The 23170-nt window shown below is 37.1% G+C and overlaps 1 protein-coding gene across 1 annotated transcript; it reads right to left on the bottom strand.

The window, feature by feature from the left end:
• Positions 1-1705: 1705 nt before the first annotated feature.
• Positions 1706-22390, bottom strand: LOC100714924 (tripartite motif-containing protein 12A-like). The gene is made up of 8 exons (XM_013147639.3): positions 22342-22390; positions 22205-22267; positions 19508-19977; positions 16589-16684; positions 15666-15896; positions 5859-5881; positions 4617-4717; positions 1706-3832 (listed from the first exon to the last, which is right to left on the bottom strand). Exons 3-8 carry the CDS (start codon positions 19913-19915, stop codon positions 3546-3548), a joined length of 1146 nt encoding a protein of 381 aa, XP_013003093.1. The 5' UTR covers positions 19916-19977; positions 22205-22267; positions 22342-22390; the 3' UTR covers positions 1706-3545.
• Positions 22391-23170: the final 780 nt, after the last annotated feature.

The following is a 23170-nucleotide window of genomic DNA, read 5'->3' on the forward strand; positions in this document are numbered from 1 at the left end:
TCTTTCTCAGGTTTTGGTACTAGAGTAATATTTGCCTCCAGGAATGACTTAGGAAGGATTGCTTCCCTTTCAATTTCATTGAAGAGTTTGAAGAGTGTTGGCATTAGGTCTTCTTTGTATTTCTTGTAGAATTCTGCAGGAAATCCGTTTGGGCCTGAACTCTTCTTTGTAGGTCAGGATTTAATTACATTTTTGATTTCATTAATAGAAATTGGGTTATTCAGTAGTTTTACATTTTCATGACCTAGCTTTGGTACTTTGTATGCTTCTAGGAATCTGTCCATTTTCTCTGTGTTATCAAAACTTTGAGAGTAGAGGTTTTTGAAATAGGTGTTGATGATTTTCTGTATTTCTATAGCGTCTGTAGTTATTTCTCCTCTTTCATTCCTTATTGCATGAATTTGAGCTTTTTCTTCCCTTTTTAAAATAAGGCTGACTAGGGGTTATCAATTTTATTTATTCTTTCAAAGAACCAACTCTTCAATTCATTGATTCTTTGGATTGTTTTCTTAGTCTCTATTGCATTAATTTCTGTTCTGATTTTTATAGTTTCTTCTCTTCTTTTGTCTTAGGGCTTGACTCACTCTTCTTTTTCTAGATGTTTTGTGTGTAGCATGATGTTATTTATTTGTAATCTCAAATCCCAGGAGTAGGCCGAGCACGGCAGGAAGCTGGGAAGTTGGTGCAGGCAGGCCCAAGACCTGCCGAGGTGGTCCAGTGCAGCAGGAAGCTGTGAAGTTCCCTGGCCAGCAGAAGCAAGGATCTTAAACTCCAGAAGAACAGATATTTCCCCTCTTTCATGTGATACACTACAAGCTTCTATCAATGCAAAGAGTAAAGCAATCCAAACACAATTCTCACCACACTACTGCTCAGGCTTACTCCAAATGTACTTGTTACTACATGACAATCATGCATAATAAACACTATATTTATCCTGGCTTGGTGGCACATGACTGTAATCCTAATGTTCTGGGAGATTGAGTCAGGAGGATACTAAGTTCTAGCTCATCCCAGGCAACATAATGAGACCATGCCTCAGAATAAGAACTGAAAAGCAGCTGGGCATGTAGCATGGTGGAACCCAGTGTGAAAGCCTGAGGTTCAATCCTCAGAAGAGTAAAAATAGAAAAAAAAATAATAAATCAATTTATTTTAAAATACAGAAAAAGGCTTTGAATGAAAGAGACTTTTTCAGAAATGTGAGAAATGACTAGATAGCCATGAAGTTAGAAACGCTCATTTGGCAAATAGAAACATACAACTTACTAATAAAAAACCTGTCATCTTTAAACGTATTCTATTTTTAAAACAGAACTGGGGAATGAAGTTTCTATAAGTCAACTGATAGATATGCTTTAAAATTTTTTATTTTAGTCAAAAGAGAATACGCCAAAAATTAAGATACCAAGCTGGTTTTTGGTTGTGTTTACCATGCATAAGATTAATAACTAACAAGTCTGTGTGTTGTTTGGTTTTTAAAATGCTATATGAAATATATTTCATTATTACTATTCCTTTATAATGTATTTTTTTACAAATGGTTAATGATTCCCACAGAATGTGTTTTATAGATAACAATATGTGGTCATACCAGAATTTCACATACACAGCACTCTAAAATTGTGACAGAAAATGTATCTGGAAAAAGTGCAGTTGTTTTGGGGTCCAGGAGGTGCCTAGTCTGATGAAAAAAAAGTGCAGCGGTGTTGAGAATGGTACCTAAAAGAGAGATGTTCTTTACATCAATTGAAATTCCCATTTGTGTGGCCTGTTTCATTACCTTATTTTTTATCTCTTTCTTTTTTTATTATTTTTTTGTTTCCTTCTTTCTTTCTTTCTTTCTTTCTTTCTTTCTTTCTTTCTTTCTTTCTTTCTTTCTTTCTTTCTTTCTCTTTCTCTCTCTCTTTCTTCTTTCTTTCATTCTTTTTTTTTTTTCATCTTTCTTCCCCAAAGACAGGGTCTCACTATGTAGTTCAGGCTGGTCTTGAGTTTGCTATCTAGCACAGGCTGGTCTCAAACTTGCACTGGTTTTTGCTTCAGTCTTTCAAGTGCTGGAATTACTTCTTGTGATTTTCATTTTTCAATTATTACTAGAACAAATATTTACTGAGACAATTCAGTGAGTACTTAATAGTCAACTTATTCTCTCTCACAGTGATCAAGATTATTGGGTACACATAAGAAACCACACACAACATTCAAGCACTCTATTCAAAGCTACACTGCTAGGATATGGAAATATAGGATTTGAACATGGAAAATTTGAACACAAAGTCTCTTTTCTGGATTATAGATCACTGGTGATTTCTTTTCTTTTTAAACATTTTTAGGCCTGAGGGTTTAGTTCAGCAGTGTAAGTGCCTGGCAAACGTGAGATCGTGATTTAATCCCCAGTACCAAAAAAATTTTTTTAAAAAAAGTTTTTTAGTATATGTTTCCGGTGTGTAATGTTAAATTTCATCATGTGGGGATGGTACACATATGTAACAGTGTAAGTTTGATGTCCCTTCTTCTCCTCTCCCTGTCCTGTTTGAAAAAGATTTGTGACACTATTTTTTATGATGAAATTCTATTTTTCACCCCTGGATGAAAAAAAAAAAAGCATCATGGTTAAAGTGACCTACTCTACTGTGAAGGCCTCATTCTTTCCTGGGAACAGCCTTATAAACAGTCTTTGATGCTCAGAAAGTTAGGTGAACACTTTCCTTCATCCTTTCTCAGTGGCAGAGAATGAGGCTGTAAAGATTGAACCCCGCAGTCACTTTGGTAGTGGCCTTTCTTAAGTGGACTCTGCCATTTCCTTGGACATATGGAAAGTGATAAACTAAGGTTCTCTCCTGATCAAGTGAGACAGTGAGAAACAAGTGGTGAGAGAGAATGTGCAGATCCCACAGTGAATGAAGGACATCCAGATGGGAGACCAGGAGACAGCAGGCAGACAGGTTAAAAGGAGCAGGGAACTCAAAGGCAGGAGATGCACATCTCAGCCATAAGCATGCAAGGGAAAAGGATGAACATGTAAGAAAGCTCATGCATTTGGCCCACATAATGCCACAGGCTCTGAACATGTCCCAGGACTGAAAATTGGGAAAAAAATTACCAGAAAAGGAACACTAAGAGAATTTATAGAGGAGAAACCCATGATCAGTTACACTGTAGAATGAGAGAGAATGAACTTCACAGTCTGGAGACTCCAACATAACTTGGAGGAACAGGCAGTGAAAGGACAGCTGTCTCAAGGATTAGAGTTCTCAGACAAATACCAAAATCCTGGTATTTAACTTTATTCTGCAGCCCATGACCCAAAATCCATGGTGAGGTTGATAACTTGGAACGCTGAAGTTAAAGTGGGTTTTGAAGCATCTTCCATCACTTAATTCCAGACATTCATTTTTGAACTGACAGGTCTTATGACTGTGTTGTCTCCATGTGATCTGAATGGCCAGGATGGATTTTTTGTTACTGTTATTGGTCTCCAATCTGCAGAAACCTTAATACCTGTATAGTTGCTTGGATTAAGTGTCATAAGATCTGCATACAAATTATGACCATTGGTGAGGGATGTGAAATGGTGTCCAAGCTGCAGAAACCTCAGTACCTGTATAGCTGCTTGCATTCAGTGCCATAGGATCTGTAGAAAAATTATGATGTTGATGAGGGATGCAAACTGGTGTCCAATCTGCAGAAACCTCAATACCTGTATAGTTGCTTGCATTCAGTGCCATAGGATCTGTAGAAAAATTATGATGTTGATGAGGGATGCAAACTGGTGTCCAATCTGCAGAAACCTCAATACCTGTATAGTTGTTTGGATCCAGTGTCACAGTATCTGTAGAAAAATTACAATGTTGGTGAGGGATGTGATATAACACCATGTGTAATGTTATGAGAGGATTCTTGGGGAAACCTTTAAAAAGGACTAGGAGGATTTTCCTTCAAGAGTCTTAGGGAGAGCAGTACATTTGCAGAAGCATACTGTGTGTGTGTGTGTGGGAAGGAGAAATATGGGTCTCAAACTATGAGAAATTGTGAAATATATTGACAAAAGGAGGCTTATGAAACTGTAATTTCCCTTTAACTGAGCAGCATTGGACATCTATTAGCTTTAAAATGACAAAAATTCATAATAATCAGTATAGGCAAAGAAATTACATGGACATCTATCTATCTCCTCTCCAGTGCAAGGGAAGGCAAAGGAACTATGATTGTATAGTGAATTAGTGAAAAAGGTTAATTAGTCATTCACTAGTAATACAAACACATCACCAGCAGGTGTTAATTTTTCTTGTCTCCTCTATCCACACTAGATACTGCTATCCTTCAGTTGGCTCCTGCCTTGTCTAGAATCCCAGTCAAACACTTAACCTAGCTTTCTACACCCTCCTTGCATTTGGATGGTATCAGTGATTAAACCCAGTGCCTACTGCATGCTAAGTAAGTGCTCTCTCACCAACCACATCTCTAATCCCTTGAAATTTTTACCTTGAGGCAGTCTCCCTAACTTGATAAGCTACTCAGGCTGAACTTGATCTTGAAATGTTCCTGCCTCAACCTTCTGAGCAGCTGGGATTACAGGCAGGCATGGATCATAGCATCCACGTAGCTCTACTCACCTTGATGTGATTGTAGAGTCTCCCTCAGATCAGGAGCTTGGAACAAAATCCTTTGTTTCTTGGGAAAAGTTCTTGGTTGCTTCACAGTCAATAACTTACTCCTAAGGAGGGAAAAGCAGTAAACTCCATAACTCACACCTGTGCTTTCAAACACCACGCACGTCTATCATTTTAATACATTTTTACTCTTGAACTATCCTCCATGGGGACATCCTGGGAAGGGATGATACAAAGTCCTATTCTGAAGTCATAAGAAACATATCTGCCTGCTCAATCATTCTCTGTGATCCTTGGATGACCTTTACCAGTCAGAAGTCTAGTTTTCCATTTCTATGTATTTCAAAACAAAACTCACAGACTAAAATTAAAATTAAAAAAGCATAATGTATGGAAGAGTTCCTGTCATGGGTGTGGGCTCATATCCAAGTAAGCAGGAAGTACATTTGCAGCATTTGACTTTTAGAGGGTTGTGCTTATAAGTGTACCTGAAGAAGCTCAAGAACTCCAAAGCTCTTAGTCAACAAAGTGTTCCTCAGAGATCATCTGAGGTTTCAAATTTTATTTTTTCTCTGGGAAAAACTGCAAACATTCAGCAAAGGAACATCAAACTGATACCGATCTGAATTCCATGAGCTGGAAAAGCCTGATGGTGCCACACAGTTGTGCAGCTGTAGACAGCAGGATGAGGCCTTCCTTATTTCTTCTGAACAATAGTCTAAGGGCTTCAGCTGTTTGCACTTGGACCAAATTTCTGTTTCACAGACTCAACCCAGGTTTTTTTTTTTTTTTTTGTCATGATCTCTACCATTTTCAAGAGAAAAATATAAATGCTATCTGTAGCATTATCTTAATGGACAATTCTTTCACTTGGTAAGGAAGATGTACTCCATGTACAATTAATCAAGCTCCTATTACATCTGAAGCCTAGAGCTAGATGGAGGGACACAGGGAATAAAATGGTGACACCAAGAAGTTCGATGGTGTAACAGCTTAGGCTTAATTCCACTACTGTTCTATATCATGGCTCCATAGGAATCAAATTCCTACCATACAATTTGGTTCATTCTGGTCAATTCTAAATAGTAGTAAAACACTGAAACTCTGAATGTGACAAGATGTTTATGTAGCACTGCATCTAAAATTCCCTAACCTGGAAAATGTTTTGTTCCCATTGAACACTCCTTAATTTCAATAATCACAAAGCTTATGTCCAAATTTCAGTCCTTGCCAGCACACACATACCTTTCCACGGTGTCCTTCACATCCTAGTGAGATAAAAGAACACGCATTAAAATAATGAACTTTCCTCACTTACAAAGTTTTGTCACATTCAAAGAAGCACCTGATATGCTGAGAATGGAGATTTTTCCAGTTTGAAAGACAATAAGGTAAAGTCTCAATGCAACCAACCCATGACTACCCGTGGTATGATTTAAATAATATGTGGTTCTTTATCTTACTTTACAGATACATATAATGATTCACTATTATTTTGTAAGTATGAACAGGCCTTGCAGAATCAAAGATAAACAAATAATAATTCCATGAAAGTTTACATGGTTTTTGCTAAGGAGACAAGTAAACAAGTCTTTTAGAAGGTATCTCTTCTCACTTTACATGTTAACTCAAATGAATCGAACCACTACTTGGATTACATATATAGGAAATTATTTCTATTTTTACTTAGCTTAGCCAGTTAAATGCAGTTGAGTATACTCAGTATTGAAGAAGCTATAAGGAAAGAAAACTAAGGGGTATAATATTTAATACCAACCATGATGGCTTTTCTCTCACAATCCATTGTCCTAAAATTTATAGTACTTGTTCTGAATTTCAGGCTCTGTTATGCCAGTTTGGTCCCTGTCTTTCATGGTTTTTAGTCAGCTATTCATTGTATCATTGCAGGTACACTTTTGGTTGGACAGAAAGCTGGCAATGCACTTGCTGCTCTTTACCCTAGATGTCCTTCCTAAGTCCTAAGCAAAAATTAAGCCAACAGCTGGGCCCAAATACACATACAGAGTCTTGTTCTTCATAATAGTGCCCTTATTATGTAAACCAAACAAAATTATGTTTAAACCAAACAAAATAATATTTAGAGTTAAAAGGCAGAGGTTGCAGGAAGCTATAACTACAGTCACGGCTGAGTGTTACAGCTCAAATTTATCTTTCGGAGTTAGGTCTTCATCTTTCTTGAAATTCCAGTTTTCCATCCTTCAGGACTTTATCCCTAAGGTATGAAGGAACTGTGACTCTACTTATAAAGCTTCCATTCAACTATAGACAGCCTTTTCCCATACTTATAGCAGTCTGGGAAGCTTATGTTTATAATCCCCTTGAAAAGTTACTGGAATTCTAGCAAGTTAATTCCAATCCATTACTTCCAGTGCAACCCACAGCAAGGTTAAAGACACTAACACATACTTATAATTATGGGAAACCAAGGGGTCATTTATTGGGAACTGCAAATTCACAATGACTAATTTTGCATATTTCCCTAAGGGATACAATGGAGGCTTGGGATTATAGATACTACCAATTTGAGATTTCCCATTGGCTCTTTTAGAATGAGTCATCTTCTCCCACCCAGTAAGATGAAAACTAAGATGAGTAAGGCAAGATCTTTCTTAGCAAAAGATCATCTGCGCCCTTTTGCATCATCTCAGGAGTATACTTGCCTGTTGAATCATAAACTGAATCTTCTGCCAAATTTGAATCTTTTGCTAGTCCTGACTATCATGACATATACCCAATACTGACTGTCTTGGAGTATTGGGGCTTGGCCCATCTGGAGACATGGACATCTCAGTCACTTACTTATTACTGTACTCATTTCTGTTTTTTTCTTCTTTCTCTCACTGTACCCTTAACACAGATTGGGGTTCTTTGAAAGGTCTCCAATAATCCTTAGTCTTGCCAAGATTATGTTTCATCCAAACAAAGTCCTCAACCCAGGGCCTAAGCCAGATTTTATTAATTCATGAAGAAAGAAGTAGCCTGAGGATGAATGACTATGAGGATGGTGGGAAATGGTGAGTACTTTGAGCTCAGCTAGTAAGGAGGCCTGAAAGCACTTCTGCAATATGCAGAGAGAAGGACTGCAGGAATACCAATCACATAACACAATTAAGGTAGATTTACTATCTAGAGGGTGGTGCTTCCATTCTGATTTGTAAGATTTTGTGTTCTGGGGAGTCACTGCCTCTTATCTTGAGGCTAGAATCCAGTCACAGCCTTGGAGTGGTGGCTTTCCATCTCCCTTAGCTGAACCATAGCCTCATGGGAATCAAGGAGTGGGGAAATAGTGACTGTTGCCTAGCATCAAAGATTAAACAGCTAGCCCTATTTACATTGCTTCGAGCCAATTGAAGGAAAAGGAAATGGTTCAGTGATCACTGTATACACCAGTGCATGGAAATAGGATCAGGTTTAGCCAAAGTGGAGGTAACTACTCTTTGTTGAAGGGGAGTCATCCAGATTGTCTTTTATATTTCCTGATAAAAAACTTTGCAGAAATGAGAACTAAGTTTTAACAGAAAGTGTTGAGCCTCTGTGGCATCCACTTGCATTAGATCAGATAAATATCTTATAATCCATTTGTATGGGTGTTATAAACACAGGAACTGGATGTAGTTGCTAAGCTAGGATTAGCTGGCATGCCATTCTGGATATGCTAAAAATGCACCCTTTAGAACCCAAGAGGTGAATAAAATCCATCAGGTAAGCTATGGCCAGTTTGAAAATGGTTAAACTGTGAAAGTACTCCCTTACCCAAATGCACATCCAGTTGGACAGAAATTTACTGGCAATGGAGTATAGGCTCTGTGTAACCCTGGATATCAGCTAAGGATACAGTGACTCTCAAGGAAAATGTACAGTGCTGCACTTAGAAATGAGGCTTTTTCTTTAAAGTGAGCAGAGATATTAGTGGCTAACCACACAGGAGAGAAAAAAAACCATCTTCTTAGGGGATGGAAGGATGAGAATTCAGAGAAATAACAAAATATTATTAAAAATTTCAATTTTGTAACAGAAATGCTAAGAAATACAAGGAAAAACAAATGTATGACTGATACTCAGGGGAAAAATATGAACAGTAAAAACTGAAAATAACTGAGTGACCCTGGATATTATATTTAAGAGAGAAAGACTTCCAAGGAAATATTATAAGTAGGTTAAAAATGTAAGGACCATTATGCTAGAGGAAATAAAGCATGGAAATAATCATTCAAAATATTCTGCAGTGAAGAGAAGATATGTTTAAAAATGAAAAATTTCATATGTTTAAGCAAAATAACAAAAATACTATGGATTTAACAACATATTAAGATAGCAGAAGAAACGTTGACTTAGCTTGAAGTTGCTTCTAAAGACAACCTTCAATCAGAAATGTCGGTACACACCTCGGTGGCAGAGTGCTTGGTTACTGTATGCTTGTATACTGGATCTTAAAAAAGAAAAAAAATTCAAAGTACAGAGAAGAGGAAAGCCGAGGTGGTCATCATGTGTATAACACCAGCACACTGGAAGAGTGAGACAGGAGAATCACAAGTGCAAGGCCAGCCCATGCCATTTAGGGACTGAGTGAGAGTCTGTTTCAAAATAAACAAAGTGAAATAGTTCTAGAGAATGTAATTCAGTGTGAAAGCCCTGAGTTTGATCCTCTGATGGACTCTTGATTAAAAAAAAAGCAAAGGAAATAGAAAAGAAAACAAAATAAAAACACTGATATGATGAAGAGAGCTTCAGTGATATGAGACATGTGAGATGACATCCAATGCACCCCGAGCAATACATATGCCATGGGTATTCCTGGAGAAAAGAGAGAAACAGGTGAAGAAATAATTATGAAAAAAGGTTTACAGAGTCTATAAAATATATTAATAACCCACAGAAGCTTAGTGAGCCAAATTAAAGAAACATGATGACTTAAATACAAGGCAGGCAGGCTTCTCAAATCAAAAAACAGAGGGAAATGGCTAGGGCACTTGCTTAGCATGTAGGAAGCCCTGAGGATCATGTAATTTAGTTTAGCCATTATGGTAAATGGTATAGAAGATCCTCAAAATATCAGAATATATATATATATATATATATATATATATATATATATATATATGCTAGAATATAGCATTGTGAGGGGAAGAGGGAAGTGAGTCTCCTAGACCCAGGAATAATCTAAAGTATGAATTGAAGCCCACAGAGAAAGTAAAAAAGATGCTTCACCATACATAAATCAAGAAATGTAATCTATCATATAACATGATCATTTCTATAGATGCAGAAAAAGCTTTTGATAAGATCCAACACTCATTCATGAAAAGAACCTTACAGAAAATTGGAATAGATGGTCTTTACCTAATATGATAAAGGCCATTAAGACAAAACCAACAGTCAACATCATATTAAATGGCCAAAACTGAAAGCCTTTACCTTAAAATCAGGCACAAGAAAAGGATATTCCTTATCACCATTCCTATTCAACATAGTAATAGAAATACTAGCTAGAGCAATTAGACAAAAAGGAGAAATAAAAAGAGTAAAGATAGGAAAAGAGGAAGTTAAATTATCATTATTTGCAGATGACATGATACTCTACATAGAAGACCCCCAAAATTTCATTGAAAGACTCCTAGATAGAATAAATAAATTCAGCGATGTAGCTAGATACAAAGTCAATACCCAAAAATCAATAGCATTGCTATACACTAACAACAAAATCACAGAGAGAGAAATACGAGAAGCCATCCCCTTCACACCAGGATCCAAACAAATGAAATGCTTAGGAATTAATCTCAGGACAGAAATAAAAGATCTATATAGGGAAAATGATAATACTCTGAAAAAGGAATCAGAAGAGGAACTCAGGAAATGGAAAGACATCCCTTGTTCATGGATAAGAAGAATAAATATTGTGAAAATGACCATTTTCCCAAAACTGTTATACAGATTCAATGCAATGCCAATGAAAATACAACTAACATACCTCATAGATCTAGAGAAATCACTCCTAAAATTCATCTGGAATCAGAAGAGACCTAGAATAAAAAAGGTAATTCTAAGCAGCAAAGGCAAGGCATGAGGCATCACAGTCCCTGAAGTGAAGTTATACTGCAAAGCTAGTGTAATAAAATCAACATGGTACTAGAATAAAAACAGATCTTAAGATTAATGGAATAGATTAGAAGATACAACCACAACTACAAACACACTCCAACCACCTTATCTTTGATAAAGGAGCCAAACATGTTCACTGGAATAACAATAGTGTCTTTAATAAATGGTGCTGAAAAAACTGGCTCTCCATATGCTAAAACTAAAACTAAACCCATGCCTATCACCATGTTCTATCACCATGTTCTAAACTAAAATCTAAATGGATCAAAGATCTAAATATTAAAACAGAAACACTAAATCTGTTGGAATACAAATTAGGTTAAAATCTTGAAGACATGAGTAGGTAGAGAATTCATGAAGAGGAATCAAACCACACAGAAAATACTTCCCAGAATCATTAACTGGGATCATATCTTATTAAAGAATATCTGCATGTCAAAAGAAATCTCCACCATAGTGAAAAGAAAACCCACAAACTGGGAAAACATCTTAGTGAACCATCCCTCAGACAAAGGACTTTTGTCTAAAAGATATAAAGAATTAAAAAGTATCAGATCCCTGAAATTCAAAGAGCCCATCCAAAATTTGGCATCCGAGATGAATCTCAGATGAAGAAATGTAAATGGAAAGTAAATACATGGAAAAATGTTCATCATCATTAGTCATTAGGGAAATGCAATTTAAAACAACACTGAGATTCCACCTCATTCCAATAAAGAATGGCTAGGATCAAGAAAACTACCAATAACAAATGCTGGAGAGGCTGTGGGAGAAAAGGAACTCTTCTGCACTTTTGGTGGGAGTGTAGACTGGTGCAACCACTGTGGAGGTCAGTCTAGAGATTCCTCAAAAAGCTGGGATTGTAAATCCTATTCCTCCCAGCTGTCTAGGCATATTTCCAGAAGAACTGAAAACTTCATACTATTGTGATATGTATGCACCCATGTTTATAGCAGCACAATTTGTAATAGACAGATCTTGGAAAAAACTTTAGTGTCCGTCAACTGAGAAATGGATAAAAAAGATGTGATATTTTTATACAGTGAAGTAATACTCAGCTATAAAGAAGGATCACATTGAGATATTTATAAATAAATGGATGCAGCTTGACACCATACTCATCAGTGAAATAAATCAAACTCACATATATAAATATTGTATCGTCTCCCTAGTATAAGAAATAGTAAGAGTACATAAGATCTCATGGTACTCATGATTCCCCACTATTGCTTTGAAGCCTATAATGTTTTCATTCATTAATTGGAATGGTTTTATTCTATTTTGTTTGAAGTTATTATCTTTGATGGTATGAACAGCTATTTTGAAGAAATCAAGACATTATGGCAGCCATTGCTGATTTAATATCATCTTGCTTTGAAGTCCTACCATGCCTTTGTTCTTCTGTTTCCATTGGTTCTATCATGTTGTATCTTTTTGGATATTAATATGTGTGATAGTATAAACAAATTTTCTATGGATCATGAGATAATATAGTAGCCATTGTTGTTTTTCTGTTATTTGGTTCGGAATGCCCTATAATATTTTCATTCTCTTGAGTGGTTTTATACTATGTTATGTTTGATACTATTGTATGTGAAGATGTGCTCAACTATTTCAAAGAAAGAGACATTACGGTAGCTACTGTTAATATTTGGTTGTCTTGTTGGAAGTCCTGTGTTGCTTACATGTTTCTGTTCTGATCTGCTTTGCTCTGTCTCCTTGTGTCTTAATCTCTTTAAAATAAAAAATTAAAAATAGAAGCTTTCTCTCTAAAATCAGGAAAAAGATGAGGATGTCCACTGTCTCTGCTCTTATTCAACATAGTCATGGAAACTTTAGCTGAAGCAGTTAGACAAGAGAAAGAAATAAAAGGAATAAAGATAGCAAAGGAAAAATAATTATGTTATTTGCAGATGAAATAATACTCTACTTAGAAGACCCCAAAAACTCCTCCAAGAGACTAGTAGATTTAATAAAGAAACATAGCTGAATACAAAGCCAGCACTCAAATATCAATAGCTTTCCTGTACACAAATAACAAACCCATTGAGAGAGAAATTATGGAAATAACACTTTTTTTTTTTTTTTTTTTGTGGTACTGGGGATCGAACTCATGGCCACGCACTTGCAAGGCAGGGGCTTATGCCGCTGAACTAAATCCCTAGCCCTGAAATAACACTTTTAAAATAGCATCCAAAAAATGAAACACCTAGGAATCAATCTAATGAAGAATGTACAAGACCTCTATACTGAAAACTACATTACTCTGAAAAAGGAGATTAAAGAGGATATAAGAAAAGGAGAGGTATCCCATGCTTTTCAGTGTAATCCCAATCAAAATTCCAATACCATATTTCACAGAATTAGACAAAACAATCTTGAATTCATTGGGAACAAGAAGAGATGTAGAATAGCAAAGGTAATCTGGGGTAATAGAGACAAAATGGGAGTATCAAAATACCTACAGGTTAGAAAATTGGAAACAACTCCATATACACTAAGCTACCTTATCTTTGACAAAGGTGCCACTGATGGATGATAGCTTGTCTCATAAATGGTGCTGGAAAAACTGGCTCTACACATATTGAAAATTAAAACTGGACCTATATCTTTCATCACGCACTAAGCTGAAATCAGAATGGACCAAAGATCTTAATACTAAAATAGAAACATTAAATGTGTTGGAAGATAGAGCAGTTAAAACTCTTGAAGACATAGGTGTAGGTAAAGATTTTATGAACAAAACCCGAATTGCACAGGAACCATCACAAAGAATCAAAAGGGGGGTTCTCATCCACCTGAAAAGCTTTTTCACAGCAAGAGAAACCACCAACAGAGTGAAGAGACAAATCACAACATGAGAAAAAAATGTTTTCCAGCTGTTCCTCAGATAAATGAGTACTATCAAGAATCTATAAAGAACTCAAAAAAAAAAAAAATCAGAACTAGATTTAAAAACCCAGGTGAAAAATGGCCTTCTAAGCTGAATACGTATTTCTTACATGAAGAAATATGAATAACAAATAAATATGCAAAACTATATTCAACATCACTGTCACTTGAGAGATGCAAATTAAAAGAACACTAAGATCTCACTTCCCTGAAGAAAGAATGGCTGTTATCAAGAAATCAACCAATAACAAATACTGGAGGGCTGTGGGGAAAATGAACTCTTTTCCATTGCGGATGGGACTGCAGAATGGTGCAACCACTGTGGAAATCAGTGTGAAGATTCCTCAAAAACTAGGACTAGAAGTCCCATTCAACCCAGCCATTTCTCTTTTGGGTATCTTCCCAAAGGAATTAAAAGCATCATACTACAGTGATATAAAGTGCATCCATATTTACAGCAGCACAATTTGTAACAGCCAGATCTTGGAAACAACCTAAATGCCCACTGACTTAGGAATAGATAAAAAAGTTGTGGTATTTTTATACAATGGACTTTTACTCATCCATAAAGAAGGATAAACTAGAGACTCTTACAGCTAAATTGATACAACTATACTCAGTATATGTAAATATCGTATTGTCTCACTTGTGTGAGAAGGCAATAATAGCAATGTGTGTGTGTGTGTGTGTGTGTGTGTGTGTGTGTGTGTGTAGTTAAGATAGTAATACTACTGATTTCTCTGTGTTCAATGACGAGAAAGATTTGTGCTGTCATTATTTGCACATTTGTCAGCAGATGTGCTGTATACACAATGTAAAGCTCTTTGGTTTAAAAACGGAAAGAAAACAATTAATCTTTTCATCTGCAGCAACATGGATGAATCTGGAGGAATTTAGGTTAAATGAAACAGGCAGCGACAGAAAAACATACTGCCTATTGTCACATGGAGAATATGGAGAATATGGAGAGTAAACAAAGGTGATTTGAGAAGTAGGAAGTAGATGAGGAGGGTAAAGATCTGTGGCGTAGAGATGAGCAGACCCTTGTCAAAAGATAAAAAACTTAACTTAGAATGAAGAAATGTTCTCAAGAAATTCATTGCACAATACAGTGAGTGCACCTAGCAATAATGTATTATAATCTTAAAAATTGCATAAAGAATACACTTTGTTGTTATCATAGATAAAGATAAGTATGTGAAATAATGAGTGATTTAATTAGTTCCATTTGGATATTCCACAATGTATACATACATCAAATGAACATGGTATATGTGATACATAGAAACAATTTTTATCTGACAAGTAAATTCAACATAATAACATACAAAGAAAAAAGATTATAAAGAATTCTGAGGAATCTGTTTGCAAATTCAGCAATTTGGATAAAATGAACAAATTGTTACAAAAATATGGATGACCAAAAACCAATTTGAGAAGTATAGATTATCTAAATGACCCTGAGAGAAAAAAAACAACTTAAAAATTTTTATTTCCACAAAAAGCAAAAAACAAATATGAAAACAAAACAAAACAAACAAACAAAAAACATGGTGATATGGTTTCTTTGCTGAATTTTACTAAATATTTAAAGAAAAAAATATGAGTCAGTCACATTTTTTTCAGGGACTAAAATGGAAAAATTCTCCATTTAAGAAGGGAAAATACAACATCATTTGTAACCTGAAGTTCCTTTGCTTACTAGTGACTACCCTGAATCACGAAAAGATGCTTGATCAATATTTAGCACCAGATCACAGAAAATGATGAATTTGAAAATGTCACTACATACAATAGATCTTTCCTTCCATATTCAATTTTTGCACTGTACTTTGTAAGAATTGAAATAGGATTCTCATATGTATTATATATATATGCAATTATTCTCATAAGTTCTGAAACTGATTCACTCTTCTGTGAAGTATTCACTGTCCCAAAGAACTTTTTTACCATCACCTGAAAGCACAGCAACAGAAGAGAGAAGGAAATGCTTCCATCTGTCCTGAATCTCAGAAGCTGGAACTTCCTGTGAGGTATTACCTGCAGCATCGCCATCACCGACCCCTGCAGCCGATGCTGCACATCTGAGATGAGCTCTCTCACCAGCTGGCTCTGCTGGGTCAGCTCCCTTTCAGACTCTGCCAGGCCATTCAGAATATCTTCCTCTTCTGTCTTCAGTTTTTGTAGTTGTATCTCCTCCTCAGAGTCCAGGGTGGCTCTCATTTGCTTAAATGCAGCCTGGACACTTTCTATCTCCCCCTGTATTTCATTCTTCAGGGATGAGAAAGAGAGTCACTCAGTCACATGAAGTTGCCAGACAGAAAAATAACTCTTTTCATTGGGAGGTTCTCAGGAGAAGGGAGATAGAAAAGAGAAGTTCTTTATTCATTTTATTTATTTATATTTTTGGTACCAGGTATTAAACTCAGGACCATGTACTTGCCAGGCAGGCACTGTGCCACTAAGCTATATTCGTGGCCTAAGAGAAATTCTTAGGGAAGCATAGTGTTCCTTTGAATTTCCCTTCCTGCCATTAAATAAGTCAACATTATCAAGGCTCACCCTGCCCCAAAACAAAACACACACACACCTTGCAGCTGATCAGCAACCTCAATCTACCCGCTTTACTCTTCATTGCACTTGGGCACTCCCTGATACAATTTCAATGTAGAAGACAAAATCATGACCCAATCACAAATGTCAGTTCAAAAACCACCACAGTCATACAAGTGTTCACTGGCCATCTTCCCAAGCACCCCTCACTGCGAACACCTCCTTCCAAACAGCCATACTCAATAGTGGTAATCACTCTCCAGACCACACTCACAAAACTAAAAGTATACACAGCACTCATCAAATGACTTCTTAACTAAACGAGTGCCAGAAGATAAATAAAAAGGGAGCTCCTTCCCAGTATCCTGTCAGATTTCTAGCTAATGTTCTTAGGAAGCAAGTTCTCATGCCTTCCAGGAAGTTCTTTCTTCTTCGATGTGCGCTTTCCACTTCTCAGACTCTTTCTTATCTTTCATCAGCTTCTTCAATGTTTTGTGTAGCTTCTCCTGTGAGATAGAATCACACCAGAGACAAGCTATGAGTTTCTCAGCACCTGGAGAGTATATACATGTGCATGAATTCTGGTTGATTTGGCTTCTATATGCCTGATGGCATTGGGACACTTGTTTTTTAGGGATAGCCAGCCTCGGCCAGGAGAACACCCAGACACACTCCTGCATGCCTGCTGCCATCATGGGAGTTCCAGTGGAGCCAGGCAGGCTGAGAAATGAAGCAGCCCCCCCACATACACACCCATAGCCATGAGGGAAGCCTAAATGTAGCTGCAAGGGTCTGTAGAAACCTACCCCATGCTCCAGTTCATTTCCAGAACCCGGGTTCAGAGAAACCCAGGTGCCTCCTCTACACCAGTGTGGGAAGTGCCTAGGACTCCACAACCAGCTTGTATGGAGGAACCCAGGACAATGTCAAGATAAAGGAGCAAAAGACAATCTCAGATCTCAATCCCACATAGAACAAGTCTGGGAGACACAGCATAAAAGTAAGTGGAAGTCAAAAGCTGAAATTTCTGAAAGAATAGCAACTGAAGTATTACAAATATAATAAAAGAAATGCTAAGTATATGTAAAAAAGACAGATGCAAAAGAGGAGCATAGGAAAATTAGAGAAACCTTCAATGAATATAGAATGAAATTATAATGTATGAAACAGACTCAAAGAGCTATCCAGGAAATTAAAAATTCCACTGAAACCTGACAAAACCACTTGAAAAAAAACTGAAGATGAACTTTTATGCCTTGAAGATAGAACTGTAACTAATGATTGAAAGGAAAGGTCTCTTAAAAATAACAAGGAACCAGGAAATAACAAGCCACAAGATAATGCAAAGAAAAATAATTTAAGTTTGATAGATATCAGTGAAAAAGCAGGGGTCAACACAAATGAAATAAAAAGAAATATTTACAGTTGTACTAGCAGAAAACATCCCAAACACGGGAAAATGATCTGGCACACTGATAAGAGAGGCATGTAGACCTTCAGACTACACATAACCAAAATAAACGTATGCTGAGACATATAGTAATCAAGATCTCAAAAAAAAAAAAATCCTAGAAATGCAGCACAGAAACAGAATAGTAAAAATTTTTAGAGAAAAGACAAGTCACCTATCATGGAAAACCCATAGGAATCACAGCAGACTTCTCAGTACAAACCATCTAATCAAGAAGAGCACCAAGTATTTCAAGTCCTGAATGAAAACAACTTCCAACCCAGTTTGATATGCCTTGCAAAACAATCTTTCAAAAATAATGGAGAAAGAAAATACTTCCATGACAAAGAACAACTGAAGAAATTCCTGACCATCAAATCAAACTTACAAAGAATATTGAAGGGTATTCTAGAGGATAAAAATTATCATGGTTCCAGGAGCAGTGGCACGGGAGGACTGCTCAGCTGGAGTAAGCAGTAAAATAGAGGGGAAAGGCAGAGAGCCAAAGGCAGGACAAGAGCAAGGCAGAGATGAGCCAGTGCATATTAGCTGTAACCATTAATGTAAATGGACTCAATTCATTAACAAAAAGAAACTCAGGCAGAGTGGATCAAGAAACAAGACGCTTCAATATGTGCTAGAGAAGAAACATTTAACTTGAAAGGCAATTCATAGACTGAAAGTCAAAGGTGAGAAAACAAGGTTCCATGCAACAGGAAATCAGAAAAAAGCAGCAATAGCTTGCCCATTAACCACAAAATGGATAAGAAAGACATGGTATTTTTATGCAATGGAAAACTGCTTAGCTATAAAGAATAATAGGACTGGGGATTTAGCTCAGAGGCATAAGCACTTGCCTTGCAAGTATATGGTCATGAGTTTGATCCCCGGTACTGCCAAAAAAAATATAAAGAAGGATAATCTCAAGGATCTTGTAGATAAATGGATGCAGTTTGACATCATACTCATGGGTGAAATGGTTCAGACTCATATTGGTGAACACTGTGTTATCTCCCTAGCATAAAAAGCTGAAGGCATTAGTGGGATAGAAAATGTACAATACATATTGCAAAAGTCAAAGTGGAGAAAATATCTAAAATGGGAAGGTAGAAACCATTGTTAATCTTTTATTATGTTGTTTAGAACTCATGTGTCACTTTCATTGTTTTGTTTTGTTTGATTTTATTCTGTCTTGTTATGTTTGATTTTATTATCTCTGATGGTATGGACAGTTATTTTGAAGAAAAGAAAGAGGTATTATGGTAGCTATTATTATTTTGTATTATCTTGTTTTGAATTTTGTATTGCTTTCATTTTGCTGTTTTCATAGCTTTAATCTGTCTTATTTTGTTATACTTGATTCTTTTGAAAAAATCTGGTTGACCTCCAAAGACACCTGAGTTTATTGAAACTGAGAAAAAGTCAATGAGAAAAACATCTGAGGAGATGTCTTCTTTATGTCTCTAGATAACTTTTCTTACAGTATTAATCTCAACTCCACTTCACCAAGTGTAGGCTGATTCTTTCTTAGAATTGGAACTTGATCTGCATCAAGGAAACAACTTGTATCTGAACTCATCATAGTTATTCATCTGCTGAAATAGGTAGTAATCAGAACTTCTCTTGCACACCAAATCTCCACCCATCTAGTAAAAACTACAAGAAATTTTTTTTCTCTAGGAACTTTTAGTCAAGGACTATTTTACTTCAATGAACTGGAGTGCACAGATACATATGATAGGCTGTAGAAGCTAACCCAACATGGACACAAAGCAGAGACCTGTTCAGTAGTGGCAAACTAATTAACTATAGTGTAAAGAGTAAGTTTCCTCTCAGGTGTCATTTGCTAATCTATAATCCCACAACCCTGATCTCTCACCCGATACTCCTGTGCAGCCTCCTCCAGGAGAAGAACATTGTGATCACGGTGCTCCTGGGAACGCTCACAAAGCCAGCAAATGACCTTTCCGTCCTCTTTACAGAACAGCAGGAGTTTCTCCCCATGGAGGGCACAGTGATCTGCCTTTGGGCTCAGTGTCAACTCCCTGAGCCTCTCCACTATGTTGGCCATATGGCGAGTGGGCCTCAGGTTTTCAAACTGGTAAGGGACTCGGCACACAGGGCACTGGCTGACGCCTTTTTCGCGTTCTGTGGACTCATAACTTGAAGTGATGCACGGTTTACAGAAAGTGTGGCCACAGTCAGTGCTCACAGGTTCTGTCATGAGCTCCAGGCAGATGGGGCAGGTCACCTCCTCCTTGACATTCTCCAGGATTGATGAAGCCATGGATGTTCGTCCCCTTTCTTGTCTTTCTGCCTCTAAGCTTTCTCCTGCTCTGGATCCTGAAGCTGCGAAAATAAAATGAGCCAAAGTAAGAAACGTAGCAATAAAATGAAAACTGAGTAGGCAAAAGTCACATAGGTATCAAGACCAAAATACTGAAAGTCAAAAAAGATAAAGGAATAGAAAAACAGAAGGAGTTTACTGTCATCATACTAACTATGTCATAATAATTTTAGGTACTTTACTCTCAGTTCATCATATGATTAAATTTATATGTAGAATGATTTTCAGTATTCCTTCCTTTACTTGAAAGGAAAAAGGGAGTCCTTTTCTACCAACATTCTTGCATAGTCCTTTCTTTTCTTCCCCCCACCAAAAATCACAGGTTCAGTGTTAAAACCATAAAACTTGTTAGATCACAGGACAACTGTGATACCTTTGCTATCAACATGTTTCTGTTCTTAAATTTCCTGTTCAAGGCATGTTCTCCAACCTCGCTGCTCTAACTCCCACATCTAAACAGTTTCACCACTTGCTATTCATATGCCCTAATTTAATTTTAGTAAGAAAAAAATAAGTTAATCCTTTTATTAAATGTACAAATACAACAGTAAATGACTTCCAAAGACAAGATGGTACTTTGGTTCATGAATTTGAATCTTTACACCACGCTGGTTACAAACTGATTTGGAGAATAGAATCAAATTCAATTTTTAGATTAAATTCTAAAATTATAGAGAAATCTGCTGTGTTTCCCATCTGGGTTTTAGCAGAGTGACAGACACCTGTCTCGCAAGTGTGAGGTTGATAGTTTGATTCCTGGTACACACACACACACACACACACACACACACACACACCACACACACACACACACCACACACACACACACACACACACACACACACACACACACACGCGCAGAGAACAAGGCTGATTTGATTCTTGCGCAGTTGGGTGTACAACACAAATTGTGGAGAAAGATTGTGAATCAAAGCAATACTATGTACTTTATTTACTTTTACCTGGAATTAACCAATGTAGCCCTTCAGAAATCTCTCCTTTATCTCACAGAGTTAATAAAAAAAAAGTACAGTCACTATACAGATATAATAACATTCATAAAAATGTGGATTTAGAAGCTGGCTTCTGACTACTAGTTGATTCCAGGCAAACATTATTCCGAATGGTAGGATTGCATCTTGGTCTCGAAACCTTAAAATTTACCAAGGAAAGTAGTTTAAACGTGTATGTGCATATGTGTGCTAGGGAGGAAATGACATAAATGTATTTTTAAAATACCAGATGTCCAAGAGATGAAAAATGCTATCTCAGAGAAATTAGAAAGTTAATTTTTTAGAGAAGCCCCCCAATATTAGATGTGACCTTCTGACTAATCATTATTAATAATGAGCTATGTCCCAGCAGCTTAATTTAAATCTGAAATGAAAGATGATGTCAAATGGAGGCCAAACATTGTTTAAAGCCTTATTATGGACTTGGAAATCATAGGAATTAAATAATCAGAAAAATGAAATGTGAAAAACAGTACTAGAAAAATGTACCTGTAGTGACAAAACTAAATGCTGGGATAAAGCTGATATGCTGGAATTACAACCTAAAAATACAAGGTTTTAACAGAAGCCTAAAGCTTATGGAGGACACATGGATCAAAAAAGAAATAAATGTGTTAGGCATTAGAAATGAAACATATAAATGATCTGTTGATGTAGATAAAACATCTTCAATAATTTTGAAAATGACACTATGGCTACTCTGCAAAGACCTGCTAGGTTAGAGATATTACATAAGCATAGACAGATGAGAAAATGTGTCACTTCTTAAGAGAGCAAACACTTAGGGATTCTTCCTTAAGAGTAAGGAGAATTAGCCTTGTCAGTTTTCACTCTAAGTACTGTACCTGCCCCAGAAAGTCACAGGTAAAGTGAGGACCAAAGACATTGAAAAGCAAGGCACTCTTAGTTTGCAATTAAAACAGCCCTAGGGCACTGACCCTTTAGCACCAGGAAACAACTATCTGCCCTTGAGATCAGGATCCTGGCACACTTAGCCAAAGAGAAATCACAAGTACAGGCTAGCAAGGAGGTAAAAGGGCAGTGGGGTGGCTCTCAGTCAAGAGAAGGAGCTGTCTCTGGGGAGAAGGACCCTTCCTGCTCTGAGCCTCACTCCTCCCAGGCCTCAGGATCTGTGCAGCAGGAAGTTGGAAAGCTGCCTCCTTCCAGCCCTGCCCTGGTTCCCAAGAAAGGCTTCAAAACCAGAAAGGAAATGCACCTTTTTCTTCTGTAATCTTCTGACCTTTGTCCACCACGAAGTGCTTAACACAGCTTTGGACACCTGGAGGAGGAAAAGAAGTCGTGAGTCCATGAAGAGGAGTGGACAGATCTACTATATAGTTCCCAGATACCTACCAAGGGAGCAGCCAGGTGAGAACTGAAAGTAATCCTGGTGGTGGTGTGGAGGGGTGGGGTGGAGTGGGAAGGGACACTGGAGACCAATGGGATGCCCCAGTTGAATGCTGGAGCCCTGTGTTGCCAGGGTGATGTGGGAGGAGCACTGGCCAAACAAACAAGTTCTGCCCCTTTCTATTTCCTTATTTCAACCTCCAGTCTCTGCCCTGGGCTCTGTTCAGTTACTATATCTTTGAAATTGTTTGATATGTATTTTACAGAGATGTTATCTTTTTTTAATGGCTTTTGCTCGGTGACAGTGTATTTTGTTATCCAGACGTGATTCTTAAATTTGTAATTATCAAGATGTCTTAATTGTGCAAACTAGTGGTTTGAAAGGATTTTTTTTTATTGCTATGTTTTTAGTACATTAGGATTACATTCACAGTGGGGAGTTGGTACCTGTACATAACAGAATAGTTGTTTCTTTTATTCTCTTTCACTCCGGCTCCTCAAATCCTCCACAAATTAGCTCTGCAGTGACCTCATCATGGGTGCATTTATCTTGCTGTGTGTCCCAGCTCCCACCTTCTCTGTCCTCCTGTCTTACACCTGCCTTTTTCCCTCTACCTCATTTCCCTTTTCCCAAAGGTCTCAGAAATTTTCATTGTATTTTTCTACCGTATTTCATATTAACTCTACAAAGAATTAGAAGTTAGAAGAATCCCTTTAAGGAATTCTTGCCATGAGCTGCTCTTGCTGCTGATCTGTTAGCTGTGTTTTGCTCTTGGGTGGCAGATACTATTATATACAGGTAAGCTCTTTAAAAATACTGTGGGCAATTAGATAT

Source organism: Cavia porcellus, unplaced genomic scaffold (assembly GCF_034190915.1).
Source record: "Cavia porcellus strain 051 isolate PalLab524CR breed Dunkin Hartley unplaced genomic scaffold, mCavPor4.1 scaffold_9, whole genome shotgun sequence".
NCBI classification, from domain to species: Eukaryota; Metazoa; Chordata; class Mammalia; order Rodentia; family Caviidae; genus Cavia; species Cavia porcellus.

What these genes read in the sequence shown, in the direction of transcription:
- LOC100714924 (XM_013147639.3), bottom strand. Translation starts at nt 19,915, where the DNA reads ATGGCTTCATCAATCCTGGAGAATGTCAAGGAGGAGGTGACCTGCCCC. An exon ending in CGGTGATGGCGATGCTGCAG is followed by an intron (nt 5,882 to 15,665) that starts GTAATACCTCAC and finishes TTATCTCACTAG; the next exon opens with GATGTGAAGGACACCGTGGA. An exon ending in GTGAAGGACACCGTGGAAAG is followed by an intron (nt 4,718 to 5,858) that starts GTATGTGTGTGC and finishes TTCCCTCCTTAG; the next exon opens with GAGTAAGTTATTGACTGTGA.